At 38.0% G+C, this 13,718-nt stretch overlaps 1 protein-coding gene across 1 annotated transcript in view; it reads left to right on the top strand.

The window, feature by feature from the left end:
* Window positions 1-13,718, top strand: part of EGFL6 (EGF like domain multiple 6) — a 65,267-nt gene that overhangs the window by 37,359 nt on the left and 14,190 nt on the right. The window contains exons 5-8 of the mRNA XM_079123186.1: window positions 125-244; window positions 2,880-3,014; window positions 4,761-4,883; window positions 12,463-12,789. Of these exons, the coding sequence (XP_078979312.1) occupies window positions 125-244; window positions 2,880-3,014; window positions 4,761-4,883; window positions 12,463-12,789 (705 nt within the window). The remainder of the gene's footprint in view (window positions 1-124; window positions 245-2,879; window positions 3,015-4,760; window positions 4,884-12,462; window positions 12,790-13,718) is intronic.

The following is a 13,718-nucleotide window of genomic DNA, read 5'->3' as shown; positions in this document are numbered from 1 at the left end:
ATGAAATTTGTCCTACAATGCCAGTCCACATGTTGTATTTAATGTCCCAGAATTTGAAAAGTTTCTATGTCAGTTTGTTTTATTGTTTCAGGAGAGACAGGCTCATCCTTTTCTACTTTTTCAGACTCTAGGACATGTGCCTGGACAAACTGTCAGTATGGCTGTGAAGACACAGAGGAAGGACCGCGATGTCTGTGTCCATCCTCAGGACTCCGGTTGGCTTCAAATGGAAGAGTCTGTCTAGGTAGAACACCAGGAATTACCTCCACTTCTGGTCCTCCCCCTTTGGCCCTCTGAACCCCATTTTTCATTCCTCACAATTGGCTTATTGACCAGACATTGCAAGCTCCTAACAGTCCAGATATATGTTCATTTCTGAAATGGTGTTTTTAGCCATTTATACTCCAAACATACTTTGGGATGCTAAAAAGAACATTTCTCTAGTATTCTAATTGCCTAGTGCCATAATAGGAAAAAGATAAAGGTAATATTATGTTAGTATATTTACCCTGCATATGTTTTTAATTACCATAGAATAGAAACTCTACTACAAATATGTTGTCATTCAATGAGTAAGATCCGAAAGGTCACTGGGCTTCATTCTGAGTTCTAGCTAATATTTTCCTGAAAAAAATCTTTTTGCTGCAATATTCTTGAAGAAAGTACATGCATTCTGTTATATAAGTTAGCATGTAACTAACTTCACATTGTCTTTAAAACTTGCTCTAAATTATGTAAACTAAAATATCCCATAATTTTAAAGCAGATTAAATCAATAATATTAATCAAGGATTGATTAAGTTCAAAGTTATGGATGAAGGACTTATCTATAACTTCAAATTTAATTTAATCCATACATTAGAACTTCAGTGTCCTGCTCTCTCCTTGTCTTATTTTGTTTTGTTTTTTTAAAGATTTTTTTTAGTTGTAGATGGACAGGGTATCTTTATTTTTTTTACATGGTGTTCTGAGAATTGAATCCAGTGCCTCACGCGTGGTAGGCAAGTGTTCTACCACTGAGCCACAACCCCGCCCCATCCTTGTCTTATTTTGTATCTTAGTTTGGGGACCGAAGCTGAGCAAGCAGTCCTTTTGGGAGGTGATACCAGGAAACATTGGTTGAACAGTAGAAAAATGACCAAGGGAAAGGAAGTTTCCAGTGTCAGGTGAATTTCATGTGCAGGTTAAATAAGATATTGGCACCTCTGGGAGACTGGGGGAAGCTGCCTCTAAATTTTCTCTCTGGAGCAAGGGTACTGGGTATTTCTTCATCAATTCCTGCTACTTTTTAAGGGGAGATTGCTTTGGTGCATCACTCCCCAGTATGCCCAGCCTGGCCCAGGTAAGGATCTGAACAGAATGTCACAGGTCCAGAAAGCAGTCATTGGGAGGTATGGAAACTTTAAGAGCTGAAGGACTATGGGTGTAATACTCACAGGGACTCTCAGTGATGGGAGCAACACTCTATTCATTTTGTGCTTTGGTTCCTTTGTGGATTTGAATTATGTTCAACCACCAAATTCTATATGCTCATAAAACTTCATTCTATTGCACCAAATAGACATAATATTTAGAATAAGTGAGCACATAATCTTAATAAGGGATATCAAACCAAATCAGAATGTTGAAAGAGTTCTTAATCTTCTTTGATTTAAATAAGCAAAGCTCAAGATGATTTAAGAATCTTACTTCTTCAATGCAATAAAAATATCTTTCAGTCAAGGAAGTGAATGTTTATTTGTCCCAAATGTGCATAACTTAATAAACTGCATTTAGTAAACTCAAACAGCCAAATAGATCCTAAATCAGTTAAGCACTTTAAAGTACATATACATAGGAATTAAAATTGTATTTTCTCTTTAAGATTTAATTAGGTTTACAGAGTTAGTACTCACTGGTATAGTAATATTTACATGACAAGGCTAAATCTTGACCAAACTAAATTCAAACTTCTACTCATTTCTTTGATTTGTTGGGTGCCATTTTAATTAGAAGAGAAAGATGTGTGCATGAAAGTGATCACTGAAAAGGGATTGTGGTCCCTCTAACACATATTTGTTATTTTAAGAATGCAAGATATTCAAACAATAACCCAGCACCAACTTGCATTTTTAATCACAGGTACAAAAGGATAACAAATAATCTACATGATTTGATATCTGAAAGTTAAAGTAAAGCTTGAGTTTTAGTTGATTAGTCAGCAAAACTGCCAATCCTTCTATAGCATCACTCTCAATGGTGAAAGAGCACTATGCCTATTATTGGCCAAAATTGCATCCTTACACAGTTACACTAGACCCACTGTTTATGCAGAAGTGCATTCCTATGTAACCACATTTCAGTGATTTGAATTAATTTTGCAGAAGCCTTGGAGGAGTTTGCTAGTGAAATAATTCTTTTGTAAAACATAAATCTTAAATGTTTGTATATTTAGTTGACTTAAAGCATAGCAAACTCTTTTTGACCCTGTTTTAAAATTGTATATGTAGTACAATGTAATAGCTGGGAGAAATATGCATCCACTCAGCACACAGGTAATGCATAGGTACCAAGTGCCAGGCACACATACCCTTCCCCCAAAAGAGGCCAATATTAACATCAGAGCAGGCGTGAAGATAAGTAGTGGCATTATAGCAAGGTAAGGTCTCTAAGAAAATATGTACATAGTGATATAAACTCCTAAAGGGAAAAACTGTGCATGTGCCTGTGACGATCTAGAATACTTTCCAGAAGATGACATTAACACCAGATAATCAATTTGTCGAGTGAGAAAACCATGCATGTGCATACACAGGGCATGCTGTGGGAGGGAGTGCACACAAGCATGTACTGGGGGTACTTTTCTTGCTGTCATTAACACTTCTGGGTCTATACCCTAGACATTGATGAATGTGCCTCCAGCAAAGCGGTGTGTCCCTACAATAGAAGATGTGTCAATACATTTGGAAGCTACTACTGCAAGTGTCACATTGGTTTTGAACTGAAATATATCAGTGGCCGATATGACTGCATAGGTAAGATCCAGCAGCACTTTTCCTTTTTTGCCTCTCCCCACCACACCTAAAAGCTTCTCTACAGATATTCTGATGTCAGTTCAACCTATTATTTGAACCATCTACTATACTGGTCAGCATAACAACAAAAAATATTATATTATTTAGTTTCTGGCATTTAGGAAACTGTAGTGACATCAATTATGAAACAAGGTCAACAAAAACTTAAATAAGGAAAATAGCTCTATTAAGGAGGCAAATATCTTCAGATGATTTTGTGAGATTTTTTATTTGGTAGGTTTGTTTATATTTTTGGTTCTGTATCCAACTACATTTCTAAAAATGGGAATCATAAAATAATATTTATATTTGGTAATGAAAGACGAACAAGATCTCAGTAGTCTGTTCCTAAGTCTCCAACAGGGCAGCTTTAGAAAATCGTGTAAAGAAGGTGAATACACATGCTCTTTCCTCTCTCTTCTTTTAGCCTTTTCATAGTTCAAGCTCCAAATAAAATGTTCCTTTTCCACAGTCCCCCAAAACCACTCTCTGATAAGATTCTTGTACCAGTCAGCTATTGGCCTAATCTGTGTGTAATAAAATATTTTATTCCATAGTGAAGAAATTCCAAATCCCAATAAGCATGTGAGGTAGGGTATTTGCAGAACCCTCAGATAAATTCCTATTGCCCTTGATATGCTGTTTTACAGTGAAGGGAAATTTAGGCTTCCTCTAGATTTCTATTCACATAGCATGTGTAACACAGGTATGTGCATTACATGGAAAGCTAACAGTTGGGAAAATAGAATTGCTTTCAACCCTATGCTCAGGCTTCCCAGGACATGTCTTGTACAATCCTGTTGGGGCAATGCTTGATTGCTGTGTTTTGAACTGTCTTGTGAAACCTCCACAGCTCTTCCCTCAAATCTTCTCAAACACAAAGGCCATCCTGTACAAGCTCATAAAACTCATGTTTGTGGTGAGCTTGGACCCTGCACCCTCCTGCAGACCCATCTAGCTCTGTAATCCAATGACTGACTATGTGTTACAGAGTGTAATCCTGTCCCCTGACACCTAAGGGGAAGTTCCACAGGACAGGGTGGGCACTCACATGGAGACCTTCACAAGAAAATAAATATCTGAGATTTTAAAAGTGATTAAGATTAGCATCCGAGTACTCTTTTTCGCTGAATTAAAAACAATAAGCCATTTTGTGTGTGCTTATGTCTACAAATGTAGGTAGAAAGTGGGATGGGGAATAGAGAAAGGAACCTCTCGCTAGGGTAGAATTTGGCAAATTTTCCTCCTCTAAATCCAGCAGACAAGCTCAGACCAGCCTAACCCTTCCTCCTGGCATGCTTTGAACAAATGCCCCTGCCTATAAGTTCAGATGATGTCAATGGTTTCTGGCAGAGCTTGTCTTTTGTTTGTTAAGATTTTCGAGCCCTTCCAAATATAGATTTTATTTTCTTAATCTGTTATTGAGTTCTAAATTAGACAAATGAGAAAGTGAATGGAAAGACCCAAACATCTTACAGATTTCACTAGCATTCATGAGTAGTGGGTGAAATTGCTTTGGGGGAGGTGAGGTGCAAGTCAGGGCTCTTAGTCAATGCACCTGCGGTTTTGAACACTTCTCAGTTTTCAGGCAATACTTGGTTTGTTGGGGGTGTTCAGTGGATGGCCTTGGAATTGCTCAAGTAAGGGGTAGTCTTTCAGCAAGCCCTGTTGCCATAAAGTTGTTCACTGAAATGTTCACATTTTTAGATGTAAATGAATGTGCCATGAATACCCGTATGTGCAGCCTCCATGCCAATTGCCTCAATACCCAAGGATCCTTCAAGTGTAAATGCAAGCAGGGTTATAAAGGCAATGGATTTCAGTGTTCTGGTAAGTAGTATGGTGTTTTTGCTATTCCCAATAAAGCATTATCTCCACATCTTCTTCCCTTTGTTTCTCTCTCTCTCTCTCTCTCTCTCTCTCTCTCTCTCTCTCTCTCTCTCTCTCTGTGTGTGTGTGTGTGTGTGTGTGTGTGGTGTCTAAATGTAATTCTGCCTTGCCCTTGTCTTCTTTGTTAATTGGACCATATTTCCAATACTCATGAAATTGTAGGCACTATACTAAAAGAACAGTAAGGGTACATCATACTTTTCTGGTTACAGTACTTTCAAATACTGAAAGTAATATGTAAGGAAAAAAGACACCAAGCAAATTTATCTGTCAGGGTAGGCTAGATTATGTTGTAGTAACAAACAATCCTTTAATGTGAGTCAGGGCTTTTTCCAGAATATACAACCAAAACAACATACAATGCAGCAGACATCACTTTATCTGCCATCCTCAAGCCTGGATTCACTTTCTTGATTGTATAGCAGAGAACCCCATTGTTCTTGCCACTGTTGAGTTCTTTAATGATTGAGTTAAAACTTTAAATTTATAAGCCAGATGTACAACTGTAAAATGTCGCTGCTATTAACAACTACAACAATAATGTTTATTTCTCATGTGCATTACGTCTGAAGAGAGTTTTCAGGAGTTTTTTTCTCCATATAGTCACTTAGGGACCCAAGCTGATACAGGCCTCACCATTTCATGGTACCAGGACATCAATCCAAGGCCTTAGGATTTGTCACAACCAGGAAAGAAGCATGGACAACCATGCACCAGCTCTTAATTCAGCATGTGAATGTCTAACTTCAAGGAACACAGAAATAATAATTGAGCTGTGTGCCCTGAAAGAGAAGAAAACTAGAAACCATGGCAAACACCTGGAATATCTGCCAAGGCAAGCCAGCCATGATAACAGTGAAGCCCTTCCCCTGGTAAATAGTATTTTACAGTGTTTACAGTTAGCCAGGTTTATCCCTCTGCTCATGTCCCTCCTAGCACTGGCTTATATTTAACTAGTTATGTTTACTGCCCGAGGGGGTTCCCACATCTTCCAATAAGCATGGATGCAAGTTGTCCTTTGACCTGCACCACATCCCATGCCTCCATCTAGCCAATGCTCCGGATGATGCAGATACTCAGTCATGCAATAACAAATGTATTTATCATGATGGATATTTCATGGCACACTCATAAGAGTTTCACAGTACCCCAGTGGGCTATGGTTGAGTGCCACAGGACAAGAGTATGTGTGAAAGAAAATAACTAAAGAAAAATTAGTCTGGAAATCAAATTCTCTTAAGAACTGGCAGAAGAACTGAACAGCATTTAGTCTGGAAAAGTGTAAATTGTGCCTGGAAATATTTTAAGAAACGTGAAAGCTGGGCACAGTGGCACATGCCTATAATCCCAGCAGCTAGGGAGGCTGAGGCAGAAGGATCGCAAGTTCAAAGTCAGCCTCAGCAAAAGTGAGGCACTAAGACCCTGTCTCTAAATAAAATAGAAAATAGGGCTGGGGATGTGGTTCAGTGATTGAGTGCCCCTGAGTTCAATCCCTGGTACCAAAAAATAAAATGTAAAATAAAAGTGGCTTCCCAGAGCAGACTAAGACCAGTGGGTAGAGAGTACATTCTTTAAAATGATGGTTAGGTATCTAAAAGTAGAACAAGAAACCCCGAAGAGTAGGGGCATTCCACTGCCACAAGTCTTCAGGCCAAGGGCTCTGGGAGAGATTCCTGCATTGGGCTAAGGTGGGATTAAATGAACATTCAATCGCCAGCAACTCAATGCTATGGATTCTATCAATCTAGGTAGAAGTACCCAATGATGTCCTTCTGAAACATGATTTAGAGAGAGAGAGAAAAAGAGAGTTGTACTTGATGGGTTGGGGAGGATGCCATAACCTTGGGAGGCTTCCAGAGAGGAAAGGGAATAAATCAACTATCCTTACTGATAAGTATTTGGAGACCCATATCTAACACTCTTTCACGCCATCAAAATTTAAACATGCGCATTCCAGGTAGAGGAGGTCTGAATTTAAATATGAGTTCTGTCTCCCACTGGCTGTGACTTGTAGCAAGTTTCTTAAACTTTCTGAGCTCAGTTTCTCTTGTCCAAGGTGAGGTAGGTGCTAGTATTGAGCCAGACCACAGTCCCTTGGAGCTCCCTAACTCCAATGAGGCAAGATAGGCAGTTCCATGCATATCTCTAGCCCTGATATAGTGGACTCTCTTTGCACTGGGGCCTCAAGGGTTTGTCTAAAAGGTTGCCCAGCCCCCTGAAGATTCAACCCATAAATAGGGAAAGTCAATATCCCTAGGGACCGCCCCCCAAGCCAGCAGGGGACAAGAGTCTATGGATAAATACCCACTTTCCCCTTCACAAGGTAGAACAATTCTAAGGCATCTTCTACACTGACCCTCAGACATCCCCAGTGGGACTGAACCCCATTACTTACAGTGATTATCTGCCCATCAAGACACCATATTTTGTTTTTCCTTGCTTAATATCTCACTGTCCCTTTCCCCCCATTTCTGTCTTCTGGAATCACCCCCCAAATAAACCATCTACACCCAAACCCTGTCTGAGGCTTTGCCTGGAGAACCCACACTAAGACAAGTACCTCTCTCAGAAGTTCATTATGAGGTTTAAATAAAGTAATATAGATAAGAACTTAGTTCATCTGGGCACAGAATAGTAGATGCTCAATAAAGTTAGCTGTGGTTACTATTGTTATTAGTACTATTTTAATCAGCTGTTAGAAACCAGCTACTCTGAAATTCTGTAAAGGTAAATGAAAAATACTGTGCATACAATATAGAAGCCTCAGGAAAACAGTGAGCAATTCACTCCCACATGTCCACTCCCCTATCTGCAGGTCTAAGAATCAAGAGATTAGAAAGAACTTCCCAGAATAAACCTGGGTCATATTCATCATGCTTTAGTCCCCTTGAAACCACAATGTGTTACTCATGTCCAAAGGAAGGCAATAGCTTTAAGCATGCAACTGGACAACTGTTTGCAGCCCATGTTTTCTATATTGTAACTCAGCACTTTGAAATTATAAATCCCACATCAATGCAAACATTTCTCATGTGAAGAAATCTTTCATTTTTCTTTGACCATCCAAATTTACATATATTTTGGGGTAAAACAAATTTTTCCTTATTCTTTGAAACCTCAAATTTATCACACCATTCTATTTGACATCTGAAAATGTGCATTTTGTTGTTTATCCATTGTGGAGCTGAATTATTTCTTTAGTCATTCCCTAGAATGTTTACTTAAAGAAGAAAGTCATCTTGGGGTCATTCACTATATTATTTGTCCAGCTCTTTTCATTTTACTTTCTCTCTTTGTAAAACAAACAGCTATGTTTCTGTTGAAAATTGATCTTAACAAAGTCTTAACACTCATTGCTTAGAGAAGGATAACTAAAAATCCACCCTTATGGGCATAGAAAAGTTATAAAAACAAAAATTAGAGAAGTGCATCCAGTACTATATAATGTCAAGTTGTAAAATACATTTATATGTGCATGAATTGCTACTATATAATACAGAGCATTGATGTAGCAGCCTTTATTTTTCTTTTCTTCAGTGCTGAGGATGGAACCCAGGGCCTTGGTCATGCTAAACAAGTGTTCTACCACTGAGCTACCCACCACCAGCTCTTAATATTGTGACTTTTATCACGAGTTCATTGTTTTGAAAAATTCAGACATTGCACTGCAGTAACAAAGAAGAGTTAGTTGATTATCCTTATACACCATCTGGGCCCAAAGGAAGAAGCACCTAAATGCAGAAATGTTTATTTTTTACTATACTAAGATAAGGAAGGTGGGTATGGTGGTACATGCCTGTAATCCCAGCAGCTCAGGAGACTGAAGCAGGAGGATCTCAAGTTCAAAGCCAGCCTCAGCAACTTAGCAAAGCCCTAAGCAACTCAGTGAGACCCTGTGTCAAAATATAAAATAAAAAGGACTGGGTATGTAGCTAAGTGGTTAAGCCCCTCCTGGTCCAATCCTCAGTATCAAAAAAGAATATAAGTTAGTATTAAAACACTGATAAATATTTTGGTCTTGACTTCACAGCAGGTATACTTCATTCTAAGAAATTCAAAACATGGATAATACTTAGTTGGGGGAATAAAGGTCAATTTATGAAAGGAAGCTATGTCCATCAAGTTACCAGGAGTGCAGCTTCTGGAATTAGATTACCTTAATTAGATCCCTGGCTTTCTAGCTTACTACCTGTGGCCCGAGAGTAAATTATTTAAATACCTCAGTTTCCACATCCACAAAATAGGAATGATAGCATCTGGCCCTTAAGGTTGATTTGATAATGAAATAAAGTAATACATACAGAATAAACAAATCTCCAACTAAAGGGCTGAGCTTCAGCCTAGAATATATTAAATGCTCAATAATCATGTGCTAGTAGTAGGAGTAATAGTGCCAAAATCTAACAATCATTCCCATTGAAAAATAATTTCTTATTCAATTTATACACAGCTTACTCAAGAAGACAAGTTTTGGGACAACCAGGTTGTCCCAATTTTTTTTCTTCAATTACAAGGATAAATATCAGAAATTTGGAGGCAGGGTCTGGGAATTTTTGTTTTTAACTCAGTAAAAGATTTTAAACCTTCTGGTGGTGAATTTTAAAAATAATAGCAAACCCATGCTGAGTTTGTGTCAGGGGTTAATCTTAGTGATTGACCTGTATTCACTCATTTAAACCTTACAAAATTGTCTTCTTATCTCCCATTTGTAAATGGGGATACTGAGGCTAAGACAAGTTTGATATTAGTTTGAGAACATATGGCTAGAAGATGGGGAGGAGTAAAGCCCAGGAAACTGGACTTAAGCACAGGACAGATGAGTTCATAGTGTGTGGTGGCTAATCCTTTGTGAAGAAGGCCTTCTGGTCCCTTCCCCAACAAACTGTCCTGGACAAGGTTTTGTTCTGTCTTAGCCCTTCCTGCTCCCTGAGTCCCATGATACAGTACATCCTCATCCATGGTTAAGCATCTCCTTCCAGGACTGTGTCCAAAACTCATTTGGTGGAACGTTTCTCCTGTCACATGTTATGGGGCCATCTGATGAACAAAGTATAAGTGAATGAATGTCAAAGTCATATTCTTTCTGGGTCAGATATTCTCACCTATAAGTAATCTTCTATTAATAGTCTTATCCCAAAGATATGAGATTAGAGCTAAGCTTTTCAGGTGGAAGTTTTTGACAAAACAGATTTTAGAGAAATTTCTAATCCTTCCCAGGAGACATTGTCAACTGTATCTACAAAAGCCTGGCCCATGAACCTAAAAACTTTGAAATTCCCTATTTTTATGTCTGAGTGCCCCAAATGTGCCAAAGACTCTCTTGCTGCAACTTCCTCTCACATTTGTATATTCTCATAAAGATAATACAATAATCAAGAAATTCTTAAGAGAAAACAATCATCAATTATGTTAAATTTGAAACAACAGTGCCTACATAAAAGCAAATCTAGTTAAGCTTATGTATGTATATATCTTTTTATTGCATTTTTATCTTTGCTCAACTTTCTCTTTACACACTAAGGGAATGAAATTGTTGGCATTACGAAGGTTATGATGTTTTGATTTTTTCTTTTCAGTAGGAAAATTTGAAACTTCAAAGCAAAAACTGAAAACAGATGTTTAGGTTTGCCCAATGTGTGTTGAAACCCTCTCCTCTCCCCGTTATTTATTAAAGGTCCTTAGTTTTATGTTACTGATTGCACAAAGGAAATTTACAGGCAATTGGTGTTTCCTGTTAATTTTTCATCCTGGGTACTGAGAAAAGATTCAGAGAGCTGTGGACAGAATTGCACAGTGGGGCCTCCAGAGGAAGGTATATATATGATCAGCACATTAAAATCAAGACCTCTGGCAAAGGAGCTAAAACAGGCCGTGGGAAGGTCAGGAAAATGAGTAATGACATATCACTGGTATTAGTACTAGTTTGTTTCATACCTATAAGTACAGGCTGTCACAATGATAAATAACTAGAATATTTCATTGAAAGAAATACTACACTTTTGTCCTAGTAGTCTCAGATTGATGTCAAAGTAAAAGCAATGTAATAATTAAAAGCATATATATTTGCAAAGCATTTTTATTCCCCCTTTTGATTACTCAAAATATTGTGAACTTCTCCTTGTTTATTTTTCTGCTACTGTGGTATAGGTTGAAATAGCCAAGTAATGAAGAAGGAACAAAGCAGAAGAGATTTAAAAATTGCCAAGAAAAATATTCTAATAAAATCCAAATCCAGTTTATTTTTATCATATTCTTTTTGGCATCAAAATTGATGTCTACTTCTTTCTCATTTCCCTGTACACTATCTCTAAGTAATAGAATTGAGTGAATTGACTTGGGTGTTATTGCAGTCTTTCTTGCTAAGTGTTAGTTTAGCTCTTACCTAGATATTTTATAACAGGACAATATCTTTGATTTTAAAGATCAGTGTTTTCAATTTTTAAGAAGTAAATTACGTTCTACAGCAGTTGGATATTTTAATTATCCTCAGTATACCTCTGGAAAAGGGACATGTATCTTTGGATCATAGATCTCCAGGAATTTGAACCAGTCTAGAGAAAAGTAACCCTTAACCTTAAAGCAGGAATAACACCGCCATGGAAATATGACTGGAAAAAAGAGTCATTCATATGCTTTACCCTCAAATCCTAGCTCTGCCCCGAGATAGCTGAATGACCTTCGTCAAGTCACTTAGCATTGCCAAGTTGCTCCATCTACAAAATGAGACTGTTCTTTTCCTATCTCTTGAGTTCTTCTACACTAACACCTTTTCCCCAGTGTCATCATTTTCCCCCCAGTGGATTAAACTGCAGGATAGGAGGAATCAATCTAGAGATATATATTTTTAATTAATATGGCTTTATTTTATTTTATTTTTTATTGGTGCATTATAGTCAGATTTGTAATTTGCAATTTAAGTTTGTGGTGAGAAATAGAAAATGGATGTAAATTGGTAAATATAGAAGCCTCTCGAGAACTATTTAATAAACAAAATAATTCAGCTTTAGATAGTGGTTGAGTTGAAATGAACAAAAGGGGAGAAAGAAAGGGGAAAGAAAATTAAGTATGGACACTGAACTGCAAATCATCATGTTTGTAAGTCACAAATGGTCCATTATTGGCAATTTGTATGTTTCAACCTAATACTATCGTTGTAGTCTTTGAACATCAAATTTGGAAAAATCTCTATGGCTACTTGGACAGTAATGGGATTGAGGAATTCCAGCATGAAAGCAAAAATATTAGAGGAACCTAGAAAATCCTCACTTTGGGATCTGTAGTCCAACTGGGTAGTTACCAAATATTTCATTAAAGTAGTTCCTGAAGCAAAATGAAGTATGTCATAACATTGGAACTCCTTCTGGCATCATCCTAAAATCTCACATGTTAGAGACTCATATGGGTTGCTTCTGTGTGCATTCACTTACTATGTTTTAATCCTTCCAAAATGTTCCATTATTCATGAGTGATCTAATTATCAACCAGTTTGCAACTTCTTACCTGTTGTTGTTTATTTTAGTTATCCCTGAAAATTCTGTAAGGGAAGTCCTCAGAGTGCCTGGGACCATCAAAGACAGAATTAAGAAGTTACTTGCCTACAAAAACAGCATGAAAAAGAAGGTAAAAATTAAAAATGTCACCCCAGGACCCACTGGGACTCTCCACCCTAAGGTTAACTTACAGCCCTTCAGCTATGAAGAGACTGTTTCCAGGAATGGGAACTCTAGTGGGGGAAAAAAAAGGAATGAGGAGAGAATGAAAGAGGGGCTTGGAGAAGAGAAAAGAGAAGAGAAAGTCCTGAAGAATGATGTGGAGCAGGAGCAAAGCCTTCGAGGAGATGTGTTTTGTGAGTATCGCTTTTGTTATTTTATACATTTTATGAAAGAAGAATAGACAGTTTCACAACTTCAGTAAAATGGGATGGGTCTTAAGTCCTAAGAAGTCAGGTTCACCTTGCACAGACACCAAACCAAGTCTGCTGGGAAATGAGCATGGTGAGTGCTGTTTCCTTATCTTGGCATTCCCTGTTTGGGGCAGACCCTGTCTTCCCACTAGCAGCCCAGGAAGCTGCTTGTTCTGCAAGCACAGTTGTCTAGCTGCCAAAATCTCCATAAGGCCTTCCTCCCAAATCAGAGAGACCTTCACCACGTGGTTCTGTCAAGCTCTACCTTTTTACTTCTTAAAGATACTTTCCACTGATCCACTCTATGAAATGGGAACTTCAAAGCTGTGTGGTTATACTTTGAAAGGGCAAAATAGAAAATCATAGGGGAGATGCTATAATAGAGATTAAGGTTTCTGCATGAGCTCGGTGACCACCATATCTCTCTTTTCACCAGTTGCTGTGTAGAACCCCACTAAACTCTCAGCACTTCCAAGACAGCTTCTGTATTAACCCAGCCTGGATCCCTACACTGAGACTATTTCCTTCTCATTGGACATTTTTCGCTCCCTCTATATTTTGCCTTGTCTATTCTTGACTCTATGACTGGTGGTCAAATATACAAATGTCAAGTTGAATTAATCAAAGGGTAAGTAGACGCAGGCCCACCTATGCAAGAAATACCACACCGTTGACATTATCTCCTTTAATAGTGAAAAACTCAAGAAAGTGTTTCCAAAACCTGGTGAGAAGGGATGTTTCAGGAATGTAGATGCTTAGTTCACCTAAGAGAACCTCTGCAAAAAGATGCTCTAAATAAGGAAACTGGAATCAATGTGAATGATTTGGAAATGGCAGACACTGACTTAATATGTTCTGTGATTAGAATGCAT

The sequence above is a fragment of the Sciurus vulgaris genome, assembly GCF_902686455.1.
Source record: "Sciurus vulgaris genome assembly, chromosome: X".
NCBI lineage: Eukaryota > Metazoa > Chordata > Mammalia > Rodentia > Sciuridae > Sciurus > Sciurus vulgaris.
Note: the sequence above shows the minus strand (reverse complement) of the source record. Positions and strands in the feature narration are given on the sequence as shown.